We start from the raw sequence: 18,773 nt of genomic DNA, 5'->3' as shown, positions 1-18,773 counted from the left end.
CACAACAACAATCATATGAAATGTATCAGTGGCATTTCTTCTGCAACATTTGCACAATTGCAATAAATAACTAATTGGCAGCCTCTGCTAGGTTAAGTTTCACTTGTTCTTTGTAACAGCTTCTATCTTCTTTACTGTCTCTCTCCAATAAGACAATGAAAAGTAGTTTATACAATCTGTACTTGAAAGACTCTAACTTTGACTCCCCTGTCTTTGGTGGCTTTAGGAAAAAGCAGGAGGCTTTTCTCTGTGTGGGTTCATATGTGTGTGTCTTTGTATGTCTGTCTGTGTGTGTGTGTGTGTGTGTGTGTGTGTGTGTGTGTGTGTGTGTGTGTGTGTGTTGGACAGTAGTGGAAATTAGCATGCTTATTAGCATAGGGATATAAGTCAACACTGGCCCCAATATGTCTGCCTGTATGGCCCTATTGTGGCCTAGGTGTGTGTGTGTGTGTGTGTGTGTGTGTGTGTGTGTGTGTGTGTGTGTGTGTGTGTGTGTGCTTTAGGAAGGGTCTGTATTTGCTGTAAGAGTTTATCTTTTTTTTGCTTATTCCTGACACCCTATTAAAATGATATTTAAATATACAATACAACAGTCACCGCACACGTTATGTATTCCTTCTTCTATCCTGCCAGAGAGCTAATACATTTCTCTATCTTGAAGTTGTACAACAGAATTTAATTCGGTAAATTTGTATTGTCTATGATTACTCCATGGTCTTCCTGTCTGATTTTACGACTTTTGAAATGAAAAATGACAACATTTGGCTTAAGCAATCAACCAGGTCATTCCCTCAGTCTTTGTACAATTTGATCACCACTTCTACTTCAACCTCTGCATACATCCGTAAATAATAATAAATAAATGCAGCTATCCATGCACTACAAAATAAGTTCCATCGTCTAAAAAGGCTAGTATTGATTATGACACCTGTCTTGTAGCTGACTGCCGTGTGACATTCAGTGCACATGAAACTGACTAGCTTTTATTATCTGTGTGGTGGAAATGTGCAGCAGTAATTTATACAAAGATTAAACCAGCCTGGGATCACTCTCTAAACATGGTGAGCGTGTGTGTAAACATTACTGCCGTAATGCTGGAACCTCGACCTCGGTAAAAGCGGTTCAACAGCGCAGCCTTTCTAATGTCACAGTAATGGCTCTGACCACTGGCTGCGAGCAGGAGAACAGAGCAGAGGGAGATGCAGCAGTACTGCAGTTGATTTAGGCAGTCTCTCTCTCTCTCTCTCTCTCTCTCTCTCTCTTTCATTCCTCCATTGTGTTTTCACTTTTCAACTTTTAAATAGGCTGAGTGCAAAAAGGCGACGTGGTAAACATGACAAAGAAGGGCAGAGAAAGAAATGACTGGAGACGGAGGCAATTTAGGAAGTAGAAAACAGCATCAAACTGTGCAGGCATCTGATCAGGATGCCGTGGGGCTATTCTGGGCACGTCCGACTGGGAGGAGACCCCGGGGCAGACCCACAACACACAGGAGAGATTTTATATCCCAACCAGCATGATTCCCCAGGAGGTGCTGGAGGACATGGCTGGGGAAACAAGGACATCTGGGCTGATCTGCTTTTCCTGTAACCTCAAACTGGACTGGATAAGCGGACAGCAACGCATCAATGGACCGATGTTTTACTGAACAGAGAAGTAGCTGGGGCACGAGTCTCTGTCTTTTCTGGAGTCTAAACAAGTCTGTTGATGTTTTATTGATGAACAACCATGTGCCTTTGAAGGTTCTTGAAATATATATCAGATTTGTGTTTCATGATGTGTGGCCCCATGTCTCATTTTTTTCCAGCATATAAACTATTTCGCTTTTTCTTTCAGCATATTCCTCCCTTTTATAGCTCTCTATCTATTCCATGAAGCCACATTTCCTTTTGCTCTTTTGCTGTTTCATCATCACTTTCTCTCTCTTTTATTTTCTCAGGTTTAGTTAAAATTTGAAGACTATCTCTTGTCACTTTGTGTGTGTGTGTGTGTGTGTGTGTGTGTGTGTGTGTGTGTGTGTGTGTGTGTGTGTGTGTGTGTGTAAATGCACGTATGAGCACAACCATGTGGGCCACTGGGAGACATGAGACAAGTGCTTATGTTTCATTTGGTTTGTGGAAAAGAAGATTCTAAACAGTGTAGACAGACAGACACACAAAGTGACAAGAGATGGTCTTCAAAGTTGAACTAAACTTTAGTTTAACTAAAAAGACAGTGTATGGAAAAATACTAGATAAGAATTATGTCTTTAAAAGTAACAAAACAGGCGGTAATTAGAGAGCAGAATACATATATTTTTAAATGGCTTCGAAGTATTTTTTTCTCTTTTTGTATTTATTCAGTTGGAAAATATATCCAGTGATGCTCCAGTAAATGTAAAGTGTCACTAATGCTTCCCACAGCTCTAAAAGCAGCTACGCCCTGGGGTTTTTACCCAGTTTTACCCCAAGTGATTTAATATATGTGGAAATACATGTAACTTTTTTTTTTTTCCAGACAGGCTTTGAAGAAGGCACGGTGCTCCACTGCCTCTGTATTGCATAGCCACCAATCTGTTTTGGTCAGCGTCAGTTTAACTTAGATAATAGCTAATAGATATAGTCAAAGAGTAAAGAATGTTTGGCTCCTCCAGACTTCTGTAACCTGACCAGAGAGTGACAGCACCTGACAGGCCCAATAGACTCTGGTTGATTATGGTCATATGAACTTTGACATCCTGTGTATATCTTTCACACCCTTCCATCTGCGTCTTAAATCACTATTTCTAATAATATTTATTCAGGGTGTGCCGTTAGTGGCAGTGTGGGCTCCATGGTGGCTCTGACAGCTTAACAGTGTAGCAGCAGGGGCGGGGCTTAGCAAAGGGTCAATTGACCTCTGGTGAATTGTTGTGTTTTAGTTAGAGGGAAAGTGTTTTTTTCGTCATGTCAAAGCATTGGCTTTGGACCAGACCCAGGGTGAAAACAATGTTTGAAGGAGTTTGGTGGAGGGCGGCTTCTGCTGGAGTTCAGCGTGACTCTACCCGGGACAAGTGAGGTCAGGCCCATAAGAACTTGAACTCACAAATTTTGTTCTCGTTTTCAGTTGCAGTCGTGAAGGTAAAGGACTGTTGAATCAGCACAGAATCATTGAATGGTACATTTGTGGCCACTTATTCCAAATACGTTGTTTCCAAACAAAATATGCAAAAACAAAACAGATATATCGTTCTTGGGGCATTGCTAAACAATTAACTAAGGATGACGTTTGTAAAATATCTCGTAATCTGTGGGGCATAACACACTTAATGTGATTTTCTAAAACTTATCACAAAGACACGCACACACAAATGTATTCATTCACCCACAAAGTTGCTACTCAGATCTTGAGGAGAAACACTGAGCTTACTTTTTTTCAGGTCAAGCACAGTGCGGGACAGACTGATGCACAACTATCAGCAGTCCTGTCTGTACTGTCTGAACGTCCGTGTGTGCCAGTGATGGGGCGCTAATGCACTGCTAGGAAACAACATGGCTTCCTTTGGGAATGCAAAATGGAGGCATGGCAACAGCTGCCAAAATGTCAGGGTGAGAGAGAGAAAGAAAGATGGATGGAGGCCACTGGGGAGCATGAGGGCAGGAAGGAGGTGAATATAACCTCCCCTACTGGCCAGAGTGAAACAGCGTTAAAATACAATTTAGCTTTTTTATTCTTTGGATAAAAATAAATAAATAAATGTTTTCACTGTTTATTTTCAAGTGATTGTGAATTAATTATTCTGCAGTGCTTCAAGTATGACACATATGGTGAATCTGAAAGATCAACAAGTCTGTTTTTCTTCCTCAGTATCCTGAGTGCCTTCATCTCAAATACTTGTTTTTTTAGAGAAGGAGAATAAACATGTCCTCACTTTAAATAAGGACAATACAGTCCAACAGTGAGAGTATTATGTTAAATGTACATGCCCAAGTATAGAATTTAAGCTTGTTATTATGCTGCCTGGGAGCTTTTATCTCGTACATAACAAGTTTTCTTCTTTTGTTGAAATGGACTGTTCTCTTGTGCACACAACAGTCCATGCATGTAGGTCTGCCACATAACTACATGTTTAAGACTGCTAGTTCCATTTATGCACTCATCAACGGTTTCCTTTAACATCTCATCGGATTTTAATTTTGAACGTATTAGTATCGTCAAAATGTCTTCTTGACCTTTTCAACCTCATCAAGTGATAGTCCTGAATTATATGTGTGTGTGTTTATGTTGAAAAGCAGCATTTGGAGGTGTAACACATCACACCACCCGACTCAAATTTTCAATATGTGGATGTTTGAATGTTTATGTGATCGCTGCTGTGTATTTAGCATGGTAATTAGCAGCTAATTAGTTATTGATTGAGGCCAGTATCTTTTATGGAGGTGAGAGGGCGAGTGTGACACACAGGGCACAGCATAACACCTCAGCCATAGTTCACCCTCTGCTGCACACACACACACGCACGCGCACACGCACATGCACACACACACTCAGACACACAGTGTGAACACATGCCTTCCCCCTTAATTTTTCACTCTCTTTCTCACCTTTCCTCTCTCACTTCCTCTCTTTCACTCACTTCTGTCTCTTTTCCACTTTTCCTCTATCAACACCAGTAACCACACATTCAATTACTTATTTAGCTCTCTTTACCGGCACTCACTAAGTTTAAAGAGCATTTAGGGCGTGGTCAATCTCACTATCTGGATAATGTATCCTTTACGTAGTGCCATTGACTTTAGACCAGTTTTTTTGTCCTGCTGCTTCAAGAGAGCAATGTGCCAACAATGCACCTGACCTAACCTCATTTTAAGACTAACGTGAACATGAAAGATGGGCGCAAGTACATTTGCTACTAACACAAAGTGGGCGCACAGAACAGCGTGAGTCTGAAACTAGAAATGAGTCTTTGTGCTGGGAGTAAGATAGGGCCCTATGAGTTAATGGTCAAACAACACCCACAGCAAGCATCCTCGATCCTATATTCAAGATGGATAATGTAGTACAAAAATAAAACAGAGCCAAAAAAAGATCAGAAATATGAAGACACTCTTGATAAAGCATTACAGGAATCTGCTATTTCCCCTTGAGCATCTTCACTGCTTGCAATCCTCTGGCACAGCCCTTCCAAAATGTCAGCTCTCATGCAGGCAAAGGATGCGGAAATGCATTTTACCTCTCAACAAAGTCTTTGAGGCCAGGACTAAGGACTAAGCTTCCTTATTTCCAACCAAAGCTGTCTCATCAGCAAACCTGATCAAATATCTGTTTGAGTGCTGACCTATGGGCTGGTATTAGATTAAACTCTTAACAGCTTTCAGGTTTCTCCTGGGATTCATTTTGGATTGAAATCGACTTAACAAATACCAGTTATAAAGTAAGAACTGCTAGTACTCTTTTTGTGTCAAAATGTATTGGCATACACTAAAGAAAAGAACACAGCATGCTTTTAGTGGCAAAGTTATTTTTCATCAAATTGCTCATATTGCACAACAGCATTCTGTCCATTGGATGATACTATTTATGTTGGGCATATAAGCACTCAATCATACTGTTAATGTATTTTAAATGTCAAAAATAACCTGGTAGCATGTATGTAGTGGACTATTAACAGGTTACAGAGTTGGCGACACCGACAATGCATTGGATTCGGGAACATTTGTGTAATGAAATGTCTAACACAAGAACTCGTGGCCTGGCTCGGTTGGAGCTACAATGTTTTTCGCTCCAGGTAAAACCAATATGATGACAAAATATAAAGTATTTAATTTAACAACATCTGCAGATAAAGCACTGAGTTCTTAGTAATTCAATAGATGGAACGCTAATGCAAAATCGTTTTGATTCAAGAAGAGATTTCTGTACCCTTTTTTTTTTCATTTCACTTCCTGAATATTTTTTAACATAAAGCAATGTGTTGAACATTTTGTGCGGATGCACTGGGGAACATTCAGGGTTTTGCTGATTTAACAACAAAATATCTTCCTGTGCTGTAAGAACTGGATCACCGGAGGTCTAAAAAATAGTTTTAGACCCCATCAAGGTTGCAGCTCCCACACATATACGTCTTTGGGTGTTGCTAATGGTCTGGTCTGATGTTGTCCACTTTAAATCGCTGGCTATTTCCTAAGCCTGTTACTGCTAAATGGAAAATGTGTGTGAGTTTAGATGTCTGTGTGTGTGTGTGTGTGTGTGTGTGTGTGTGTGTGTGTGTGTGTGTGTGTGTGTGTGACCTCTGCCTTTAATCCACTTTACCTTTCATTTCTTTTCGAGGCTCTCAAATGACCCAAGGCACCTGGACAGAATCCTCTCCCAGTTTCTCTCCTCCTCCTGTTTTTGTTATTATTCTCTGACGAAATTACATATTTCCTCATCAATGCGTTCATTAAAGTGTAATCTCCATGATGTCATCCATATGTTTCTGAAGAGAATCTTTTGGAAGCTCAAATTGGGTGGCTCCGGCTGTCGCCATCTTGGCAGTGATGACACAGCCTGACTCCCCACTAATTCAAAAGTGGGCACAGAAGTGGAGCGTCTGTGGCGCTTAGGCAGGAAGGGATGACGCAGCAGAGGAGACAGCTAGCAGCTAGTGACTTGAGACGGTACCCAACTGTCACTCAAAGTGGCCACGACCTAATTTTAAGCCCTAATATAATTTAAACGGTAGAGTGAAATAAAAATCCCCCACCACACAGTTGTCGTGAGCGGAGATTTTAGCTATAAAGACACAAACTTTCTTTTGCACCAGGCTGTAAACATGTTCTTCTAACTCACAATGCCTCATTGACCCATACCAGTGTTGGTGGTTTGCACTACCCAGAGATTTACACAGGACTACTGCGCTCCAGCCTAAAAGTGAATATAAATATCCCAAGGTGACTGTAATTATCTTTTATTCATTACCATTAATGAGCTTAAAAGAACGTGAAAAAAAATACATATTTGTTTTTTGCCAAAAGAGGCACTTCCAAACTAACTGTAGAAACATAGATAATATATTTTACCCTAAGCAAGGATTCTTTTAAATACTCAAGATATAATTGATTATTTCATTTATGTTATCTGTTTTCATGAACAGCCGGGCAGCCGCTCCAAATCTTTAAAACAAAGCACGAAGAATCAATTTCTTTGCCAAGAGCAATAAATGTACAGGAAATTGTCCTTGTGACTTGTAATGCATTTGCACAGTGACAACGCTCACATTGACCAAGAGTAAGTACACAATGGGATATATAATAGCCGGAATTTACATTCACTGCAAGAGGAAAGAACATTATACATACGACCAGACAACACTGTGCAGTCTGTATATAATGTTTATCGTCAATTCTGGCAAATGTGACACTAAAACGCTGAAGCTATAGAAAGGGATAGAGGAACTATAGCGCCTCATTTTGTTGCGCAACCCTGTGTAGCAGAATGACAATAAATGACCCTCGAACCATGAATGTATTGGAGCAACATGCAAACATGTAATTTCTCTGAGTTATATTAGATACATGTCAACTCATCTTGACGTTATGAATAGTGTGTCATAGTGCAAGCAACACTTGGCAGTAACAGGAAATGAACTCAGAAGAAATGTCAGTAATAGAAGTAGTTAAGCCCTGATGGAGAAGATGGATTTGGTTTCACAAAAAACCTGCTCACGGATTTTTTTTTCAATTCTCAAACACATTTTGATATTTCCCCTGTGATGACTAAGCACTAATAATTGCTTTAAGGGCATATAGTTCAAAGAAGCCGGAAAAGGAGCCTTATCAGCACTGATGAGAACCTGATATGTTTTCTTAAAAGGTTTCCTTTTTCCTAACTCAACATTTTGTGCAGCATGTCTCATATTAAAGAAACATTAATTTTCCATCTCAGTCATTTTTCTCCCCCAATGACTCCACACAGTGTGACAGTGTCAGCCCTTCATACTTTACTCCCACGCTTATCAAAAACACACATTTTGGTCACTTGTGAGGACATTGTATTGACTCATATAAGTTACCAGGAGGCTTACCCTGGCATTGCATCACCCATAAGTTGAACTTCGTGAGACCCGCCCCCTTTCGCTCTGTCCTCCAATAACAGTTGAGAAAGCATGGCACTATGCAGGTCAACATTACATTGATGTCACGATCTTCATAGACACATTTTATTATATACAGTCACATCTTATGAGCGAAACGCTAACTAACAAGATAGCTATTGTATAGTTACATCAAGAGAATCCAGGTTTGTGTCCACCTTGTTTCTATGGTAACATTAAAGAGATTTGGAAAATGAGAGATAGTTGAGTTGCTGACAATTTTTTTTTTAATGACAATTTAACCATTAAACCATAAAAAAAGGCTCACGTTCTTTTTTTATATCATCTCTAAGTGCCTCCCATAAGTAGCTTATAAGCCTACCTTTAAGCCTACCGTCTAACATCTCAATGCTATCTATTTAATACTGCCTCTGCACCTGCAACCTTCAGTGCCATGTATCCTTTTGTCAAGCTTGTCTTACCTAGCCTAAGGAGGGACAGGACTTAATATCGGTCAAATGATTCATGCCTAACTCCAACCCTGAACCTTGCGTTTACTTAACTATAACGCAAAGGCAGCTCTGCCCCCTGGTGGCCATCAGTATTCACGCTCATCTCCTCCCGCCTGCCTCAAATCCTCACCTCCTCCACACCTCACGTCTTCTAACTCTTTTATATTCAGGTGAAGCGACAGCATGTAGGCTCTCTCTTAAAAAACGTGTCCCTCTGTCTTTTAAATGTGATGTGCTCTACCACCTCCTCCGACAAGAATAGCCTGGTGACCTTCAGAAACCTGCATCCAATTGATTGATGTCTGCTTACCTCAAACTGTGATGAAGCACTTCCTTTACCCACAGTCCCACATATCCACAAACACTGTTACACTTCATTCATTCCAAAACTTTAACCCATCTGAGGCCGCAAACTCTAATCCACTGAGCGGAAAGGAGGAGAGAGTTACAAGTTAGTGTGTTCGTCAATTTTACATTGAAGCACTGGAGCATCCCTAAGCCTATCACGGAGCACGACCTGCTAATTACACTGTCATTTGATCGAAATACGAGCGTTAGCTAGGACAGAGAATGTCAATGTAAATGTAACATACCCGTCACTTCTTTTTCAAATGTGAAGGACACTTTCTTGTATTGGGACAAAGACACTGTGCAAGTACAAACGCATAGCGCCTTCTCAAGGACAGAGAGAGTGTGCATGTGTGCATGCATGTGGGGTCACGTAGGCGCGTGTCAAACTCTGCGACTGGTTCATTAAATGGCACGCAGATCAATTCTTAATCTGCTTTGTATCTGTCCTAACGCATGCAGAAACACACACCCAAAATCTCCCTCAAACATAAATTCTGACACACACATACCCGCACCACATCACTTCAGAGCGCTTTTGTCTTCCTCTTTGTCAAATTCAATTACTGACGACATCACTAAAGGAATCTCCACACTAACCAATTACCGCTCGAATCCCCTGTGTGTCTCTGTGAGATGATCTCTGTGTGTGTGTGTGTGTGTGTGTGTGTGTGTGTGTGTGTGTGTGTGTGTGTGTGTGTGTTTGTGTGTTTGAACAATGAAGCAAGTAAGAAAGTCTGTGTATGTCCAATATGGAGGAGAAACAGGACACAATGGATTTATGTAGTTACGGCACTGGCCATGAATGCCCGAATGTGTGTGTGTGTCCCAAATGTGAGTTGTGGCAGCCCTTTCTGAGCAGGCCCCTCCCCCCAGGGGCCATAGAGGGCGCAGTCAGGTCATCAGCGAGATTCAGCTCACCTGGTTTGGCTGTATAAGCTTTCCTTGTTACATTTATCAGTTCACTAGTTTCCCTTTTAGTTAGATACACTTTCCTTTGGTTCAACTCATGTGTGGTCTCCACGCCGTTGTTCAGACCTTTGTTATGTCACTTTTAAAGTTACAAGGCCTTTCAAATTAGGACGAATCGATGTGTTTGGCAAACATCTTGGAGCACATTGGCTTAGGTTCCTGGACGGAGCCGGATTAGCTCACCGGCTAACGCTTGTTTAGCCATTAGTCAATTGTTCCTGTTCAGGGATCTAGTTAAGCCAGTGGGATATTGTCTTGTGTTTCCTTTTTTTTTTTAAGTCATTAGCAACCCTCCTCTCAAAATCTCTTTCCATTGATCACTTTCCTCTTCCTTTTTTCTACCTTCTTTTCACTCCTTTTCACCTCCTCTCTCATCGGTCACTATGCTCCCATTCATCTAACATCTTGTATCTTGTCACTTCCACGTCTTTCCAGGTCTCTCATCTGATCTCCTCATCGATCCGTTCGTCATCTTCTCACCACCCCTCATCACATCCCTCCTCCTCTCACCTCCTCGCTTTGTCAGAGAAGTGCTTGCGTGAGGTCAGGACAATGGTACTAATTTGTGTGTATGTGTGTGCTCGTCCCCTATCCGTCCCCTACTAGCTTTGACACCGCTGACCGACACATACTGCTTTGTCAACAATAGCGGCACATACACACATCACAAATGACAGCATAACAAGATAGTTTACACTGACAGAGAAGAGCGAGGGAGGGCTGGAGAAGAGGGGGACGTTATTATCTATGTAGTACATTACTGCTGCTTATGTTGTTGTCAGCGATAAACGGGCTAAACTGAAAAACACAAGCTGCATCATTGAAATCTACAGCAGTACACCACAGCCAGTGACAGGCCCAGCCAGTCATTTTTATGTTCATTAGCAGGGAAGGCAAAAAGCGCTGTGCAATTCCCCCTGCAAACATCCCTCCACCATGAGTAATTAAACAAAAGGTTGGTGAATGGAATGTGATGTGAAACCAAATGAGAGCGCTAATCATCCTCAGACTATTGCTTGTAACTTTTTGCAGAGAAACGTTGTCTTTCTTTCTCGAGTTTGTTCTTCTTACAAGTTTAAGAATGAAGATGCGACGGATAAAAAAACACACGTAAAGGAAACTGCGGTCATTCCTTGATTCACCCATTAATTTTCTCTGCAGGCTTAATGCATTTCACTACTGCTGGGGCCCGGATCTATAAAGCATTATAAAAGCTACTACAGAAGGCCATTCAATTCAGTATATGTTGCTGTGTGGAGACAGAAAGTGGCTTTTCAAGGACAGCCACGTTCAATTGCTGCAGTTCAAGATGAAGTCCATCATGGACAAACAAGATATTTTAAGAAAGATGCAGGACCTGGTGGTGTTCGTTACCAGCTGCAACAAGAACGCCGGCATTGTTTTCACCTTTTGTGTCTGTCATGGCAAAATGTGTGCCTGGAGACATTAACTGCCACAGAGGTGGTTGTGAGTACTTCTATATGTCTGTGGACAGATATTCATCCCATCACCAGATGGTCTTGAGTTGTTTCTTTATGTATTGTACCTTGTGATTTAAAAACAATTATATTTTTGGTATATTATGTCTCTGTTTGCATTTCTCTCTGTGCTGTAAAACACTTTCATCACACGAGAAGCACAGAACCATAAAGCAGACACAAAAATCCATCTTGTGAAGCTTCACGTAATGCAGGTGTGTCTGGTGCAATCAGCGTCCCGTGAGAAGCTACTGGCTAATACAGGCGCGACTTAGCGGTTAGCTAACTGTTATTTCACAACTGAGGAGTACTGCTTCATTGAAAGAAGAGCAAAGAATGGCACAGCAGGCTTTTCTCGATGGAAATTATGTGTGTTGCTCTTTTCCTGACTGACTTTTGTCATCCATCAAGTGAGGGAGGGGCCAGAGTGTGCACTGCCGCTCCATCGTCAGGTGAGAGAGAGCCAGGTGTGCGCCCCACAGCCCTCTGAAGATTCAGTGTCTCTCCATCACATTAAACTGTGAAAAATCCTTCCCAAAAGTGAAACTAGTCTAATTAAAACATATCTGAAAAGCTGGCCATCCTGCGTAATAAAACTAAACACGCTCGCGGCCTGGTCTAAAAGTAAAGTATGGGATTTTTCTCATCCGTACGCCTGTAAGCCTGAAAGAAAACAGATACTTTGGTCCTATTGCTTAAATTAACTTGTATTCACACTTGATATCGGTCTTAACCCTTTGGGGGCACCAAAGCCGATATACCACATGAGTAAAGTTATGTTTTCACAACAAATATGAAAAATTTACAAAATCAAGATTCAATTTTTCAGCTTTAGTCATATTTTCTCTTCACACTTGTGCCTTGGGACAATGGTGCCTCATTATATAGATAGCTGAGATTCTTCTGTATTTTTTTTACATACAACACATGTGTCATCATATGCAAGTGACTTTAAAAAGGGAAATTTAAAAATGATGTAAAATCAAGAAAAGACCCCAGAGTGTTAATCTTTGTGACTTAAAATTAAAAAAAAATATTTGGCCATGAAAGAAAAGCTGTTTCCACCTATCTATACAGTATGGGTGTGTTCCAATTTGAGTTGAATGAGCAGGTGGGCTTTTTATGTTTCATAACTTTGCTAATGAAACCCTGAACTCTGCAACAATGAGTAAGGGGGAGGAGTCAAACACGGTGTGCCCTGGACAGCGCCAGCAATCAGCACCTTGACAGCAATAACTCCTTAATCTTTTTCCTGTGTTCTGAAACAGTCTGTTAAATTGTGTGTGCATTTGAAATGATGAAGTATCACCATGAAAGATCTTAAAATGCACCTGCTCTGTGCTGCCCACTTAGGGCTGCAGAGGGGTGTGTGTGTGTGTGTGTGTGTGTGTGCGTGTGTGTGCAAGTGTAAAGTGTAACACATGTTTGCGTTATTGCACTTTACAGCTGTCATAGTGAATCACTGACAGCTCTAGCTACCTGGAGCTGTACCCCATGGGTCCTATTGTCAAAAGGCTGTCTTTGTTAAAGCTTCTCTGTGTGTGTGTGTGTGTGTGTGTGTGTGTGTGTGTGTGTGTGTGTGTGTGTGTGTGTGTGTGTGTGTGTGTGTGTGTGTGTGTACGGGAATACAAGAGGGGATATATCTATGTGTCAGATCAGATGTCAACAAACAACAACAGTTTGCTAAAACTCAATCATCATGCACACGCTGTTCTTCCCACACAAGCAAACACAATCAGCAGATAGAATGGCTGGAGGTTGCTAAACAGCTTCTCGTGTCTCCTATGTGCCGTGTTGTGCCGACGCTTATCATAGTTCCGGCATGGTGTCCTTAAAGTGATCAAAATATGTTGGTGTTGCTTTACCCATCTGACAATTTCTGTACATCATAATATAGCAGGATTTATTGACTTTGCTTTGTGGTTCCTCTAAATGCAGCGTTAGGCTGCTCATTGTTTAGTACAAAACAAATAAAATATTGGCAACAGTTGATGTAAATTATCTACATCTAACGTGGATATAGTGATCTATTAAACAGGCAATGTGTATGTTTTTTTTCTGTGTTTGTACGTTTGTCTATAAAGACCCGCGCCACCCCACACACACACACACATATATTCACACACAAGCCAGCAACTCATTCCTACACACACACACACACACACACACACACACACACACACACACACACACACACACACACACACACACACACACACTTACATTACATTACATCTATCTGAATGAGTTCCTTCCATTCTCGCTGTGTTGTTATTGATCGTACTTAAACAGCACCACTCCTGTCGGCTTGTACCAGGAAATTGGCCTCATATTGAAGCTGTCACAGCAAGGGTGTGTTTCACTTTAGGCCCTGAAGGCACCAAGGAGAAGTAGCACAAGAAGAATCAATCTTCAATCCATGGTATCAGCTTGTTTCTATGAACGTATTTTCTTGAATCTATTTCTGTTTTATTGATTAGTACATTATTTCTGTTGAGTTTGTGTGGCAGAGTGGCACTAAAGGACTAAAGAATCAGGTTAAAACTGAAACCTGTTCCGCACTTCACAGAGACACTGCATCGCTGCCAGATCCATGACGGCTGCTCTAGCTGACACTGACCTCTGACCTCCTTGTGGAGGGGATTAAACAGAGTAGAAAAAAAGGAGGCTAGAGATGACGTGCATTGAAATTTATGAATGTGGGCTTCATGCACACAGCACCTTAAACCTGGATTTCATTAAAGAAAATGTTATCAATAATAAATTACTTTTTTACCACATAAACAAAATTAAGTTTGAACAGGTTTGATATACAGAACAGCACAAAGGGATATGTATGTTCTCCTGCATGTGCATGGGGATGTGCATGCATGCTGCGTAGCTCGCCATGAAATGCAGCACTGCAGAAGAAAACTGCTAACAAGTAAAAATGGATGCACATTTTTCAAAGAAAAGTCGAAGGAGATGCATTCAACATATCAGTCTGGCCTCAGGACATACACAATGTGTTTTGGTCAGTAACACTGAATGTAAACAGAAAGTGCCACGGGGAACTTTTAATCAGTTGAATGTCATACATATATTTTTAAGCAACAGACTACCAGATGTTGGAATCTGGCAAGAGCGTGTTTCTGTTATTAGCAAGTATGCAACTTAAATTATTGATATTATTAAAATGATTCATATCAATAGGATTATTAACATACAATAAGAATACTGGAGCACCATAGGATCAGGGACCAGTAACCAAACGGTGGATCAAGTGTCAAAATTGGAGTTCACTCAAAATTGTCAATAGTCAAAGTGCAGTTCAATATTCAGAGTGAACAGTGAACGGTTGAATCTGAGCACTGACAATAACTACCAGCTAGCACTTATGCACCAAATAATCACCACATATAACAGTTTATTTATTCTTTAACAAACAAATCTAGAAATCTGGAATATTATAAATCAATAAACATCTATTACAATCATACAACCTAAAATGCATCGCGTGGATAGGGGTGTGTGTGTGTGTATGTGTGAGGGAGAGGAGAGAGAAAGAGATAAAGATAAAGATGGCGGACGTAGTCTCGTAAGTGATTACGCCACCCGAGACTTAACGGCCATCTGTTCTCCTGGTATTTTATAATTCTGCATTACTTTACCAACACACTGAACCGAATATAAATATCCTTTCTTCCCTCTATGTTGCTTTTTATGGCCATTAAATGAAAAGTTGCCCACATATCAGCAATCCTGAGACTTTCATATGACTTTCAATCAACAGAAAGTGAGATTAAAAAAGGCTGCATACTGTGATAAGTGTCTCATTATGCTCTGTTGCACAAAGAGAATTAGAGAACAAACAAAAATAATGATGATTCAAGATGGATCAATTGCTGTGTAAAATAACCCCACGTTTACTTCCTCACATTGTGATTTCCTCCCTGTTGTTTAAACGGTTGTATTTCTCAAACTCTTGAGAAATGATTACCCAATCCATATTTCACGTACCTGGCAGACCACGACTTAAGACATTCTGTGAATTGCCTGAGCAATTTTTCACTTTGGCACATGTTCAATCACAAAGCAAAATATAAACTAGTGTACTTTACTGCAATGCACACCAATATCAATCATCTCAAAATTGAACGGTGTAATGTATCTAGTTAAAAAAAAAAAGTACAGTTATTAACAATGTGCACTCAGACCATGGATTGCTGTAGTTTGTGCATGTGGGTTGTGTCCCGTTTTATAACATACAACCGTAACGTTGTGTGTCTGAATATGCATGAGTGAATGGTTAAACATGTGTACATTTAAAAGTCCTACTCAAACATCTCTCTGTGTTATACTTTGAACACGTACCTTGACAATGTCCGGGTTCGTCGAGGTACATGTGACCGAGTCGTCTACCTCCCTCACCTGCCCGTCGGTTTCCACTGTAACCAGTTTGATGGGCACTGTGACGTGACGACCTGTAAGAATGGCTGTGTTCACCATCTCCGTGTCCTACGGGGAGAAAGACAGAAAAGGAAAGTTTTCTTGAAAGAGATTCACACCATTCACATCATTCAGGCAGAAGGAGAGACAGGAATAAACAAGTACCAGAGACCAGGGGAGAGTTTTAAAGGAAGGAGAGAGAGAAAAATAAGTGGAAAAAAAATAGCACACACACACCTAGAGTGTCTGCCAGCGTCAATCTTGATTATTCGGCATTGAGTTTCCAAGGTGGCATTCATCACCACACACACACACACACACACACACACACACACACACACACACACACACACACACACACACACACACACACACACACACACGACTGATTACAGGTAGTTTCGCTGGGCCCACTGTTTCTGTAAGGGAAGTGTGTTTGTGTGTTCCTGTTATTTTACTCTTGTGGAATTCAGCTGAGCGTACCGGATGCCAACAGAGAAGATGAAGAAGAGGAAATGCAGAATGAATGTGCTGCATTGTTCATAGTTCACTGTGCGGCACAATCAGCATTTGAGCGGTTTCAATCCAAAATGTTCTGCACCTTGGGTGTGCGAAAATGTGTGTGTTCTTGTGTCTCTGTCTTTGTGAGGACACATTTTAACATCTTCAGATTGAGCACATTCTTGGAACGTTGGAACATTTTGGCTGTTCCAATTTCTATAATCTTAATGTTGAGTTATGTTTGGGGGGGCTAGAAAGTGCATTGTGGAAATGAAGGTTCTTACGAATAGGCTGTACTGTTGTGGCACTTTTTAACAAGAACAGTATTCAGCTTGTACAGGTAAACCTGTCAGTACAAGAATGACAAAATAATACATTATATGAAAGGTCCCTCGAAACTTAATTGAGAATGCAGTTTAGTTGTGTGGGAACGTCATTTTTTTGGGAAAACTGAGAACCTCAAAATACATGTGGACATTCACAGACACAGTTGCTGTACATAAAAACCTACACAAAGATGCTGAAGAAACAACAAGACTAAGAGAAAACACATATGCGCACAAACAAACAAGTATAAATAGCATATCAGGGAAGAAATACACAAATAAAACAAATACACCAAACAAGATAAGACCTCTGATGCACACACAAACTAACTGACACCCACAAACACAAGGAAGAGCTGAGGTGCACAAGACTGCTAATGCCCTATCCTTCCAAACCACAGAACTCTGTGTGACCTTCACTTAATGAGCTCTCTCTCGCTCTCTTCCACGTACACAAAGACATTTATTCTGGTACTCCCTTAGTTTATTTTCTCTCTCTCCTCCTTAAAAGCTGCTTGGTCTCGCCTGAAATCTGAAATAGATACTGTATACTGTACTGTATATAACACACGACAGAAGAGAGTGTGCAGGTTGAAGGTGAGAAGCAGGTGAGGAGGAGGAAGAGAGGGGACAAACAGGATTAAAAGCATGCAAAGACGAAAGAGCATGAGAGGAAGATGAAGGGCACAAAGAAAGTCAACGTGCGGGAACAAAAACAGACGGGAGGATTCTTCTCCTGCCTCCAGGGGAGGAGAGCAGATGGAGGGATAACAAAATCAAAGAGGAAGAGTGAATGTGTTTATGTTAGTATGTAGCCTATATGTGTATGTTAAAATGTGTGTGTGTGTGTGTGTGTGCGTGTGTCCCGGGGCAGTAGCCTCTTGAAGGCCATACGTCCCACCGATAATATCATGTTTACATCTCCGCTATCTGCACCACAGGCCAAAATAAATTAGAACATTTTGAAATAAGTTCAAAAAAAGACAGACTTATTGGATATCTGTGTATTTTATTGCTACCTCCAAATCCTTTACATTTTCTCACTTGAAATATAGGTGTAAGTGAATTTAAAGTGGTCTTTAATTAAATACATTTTACTTGTATGTGTCTATGCACCACAAGGGAGAACAACAAAAGGGAATTTTTACACAATGGAAGTTACAAGGAGGACCTCAACACTGACGAGTGTGGTAAGAATTCTTAACGCTAACGCTGATCTTGTGTGGCTGACTAGTGCTCACATGTTCTTTTATGGCTAGCGTGTTAAAACCAGCAACAGTATTCACCAAGCCCTGTAAAAAGTGCTGATATCACCACGTTTCTGGAACCACACAGTCCATGTTGTGCCACCTTGGGTCTCGATACTCCGTTCAGATACACTGACACGGTGAGAATTAATTGGTGGTTTATTTGCATGAGTCAACGTGCGCCCGTGACCCTCCGTGCGACCGGCGTTGAACACGACAGACAGTAGTTAGTGTTGGAGAACAAGCATCGCGAATGAGGATGGAAACGTAATTGAATTATGTTCTTGTTCAATCATAATTGAACCGACTCCCTGAGGAGAGAGAGAGAAAACAGCCACGGTAATAGGGAGGGTTAAATCTGTCACAGTCATCTCGTGTGAATAGATCCAATGCAGGTGGAGTGAATGCACAGAACACCTGCTGTGTAAGCTAGTTCTTCATTGCAAGTACCTTAATAACCTTCATGTTACTGACGACTTGCGTTCACTGGCGAACACAAAGAGAAACCACGGAGAGCAGAATGACGAGAGAGAAACCGAACAGACGGCCAGGGAAAAAGGAGTGAGAAAAAAAAGCGTAAAATTTGAGGAACTGAGAAAGTGAAAGGAAAACAGATAAAAACACAGCCGGAAGAAGAATATTAGAGGGAGAGCAGAGGAGACAGAAAGAGAGACAGAGGGAGAAAAGAAGAGAATTTCATGCCTGTCCAAGGGAATTATTAAGTTGCTCGTCAACAGCCAGCTCCTTACTGCCTTCAAAAGCTGCTCCACACACTAGATAAGCTCCGAGGAGGTGTGTGCATGCTTAGGTCCTGTGTGTCGAACATCTCTATGTACAAATGAACCAGAACTCATGTAGGTTCCTGCATACATGCGTGTGCACGGGTAGAGAGAATAAATGCGTGTCTGTACACATATGCATCCAGTATG

General features: G+C 41.1%; 1 protein-coding gene across 1 annotated transcript in view; it reads right to left on the bottom strand.

Annotated features, from left to right (window-relative positions):
* Nucleotides 1–18,773, bottom strand: part of LOC306739729 (transmembrane protein 132D) — a gene marked incomplete at both ends in the record, with an annotated part of 218,612 nt that overhangs the window by 21,453 nt on the left and 178,386 nt on the right. The window contains one exon of the mRNA XM_079221772.1: nucleotides 15,696–15,839. Within this exon, the coding sequence (XP_079077898.1) occupies nucleotides 15,696–15,839 (144 nt within the window). The remainder of the gene's footprint in view (nucleotides 1–15,695; nucleotides 15,840–18,773) is intronic.

The sequence above is a fragment of the Taurulus bubalis genome, assembly GCF_910589615.1.
Source record: "Taurulus bubalis genome assembly, chromosome: 8".
NCBI lineage: Eukaryota > Metazoa > Chordata > Actinopteri > Perciformes > Cottidae > Taurulus > Taurulus bubalis.
This window is presented reverse-complemented; position numbering and strand designations above follow the sequence as displayed.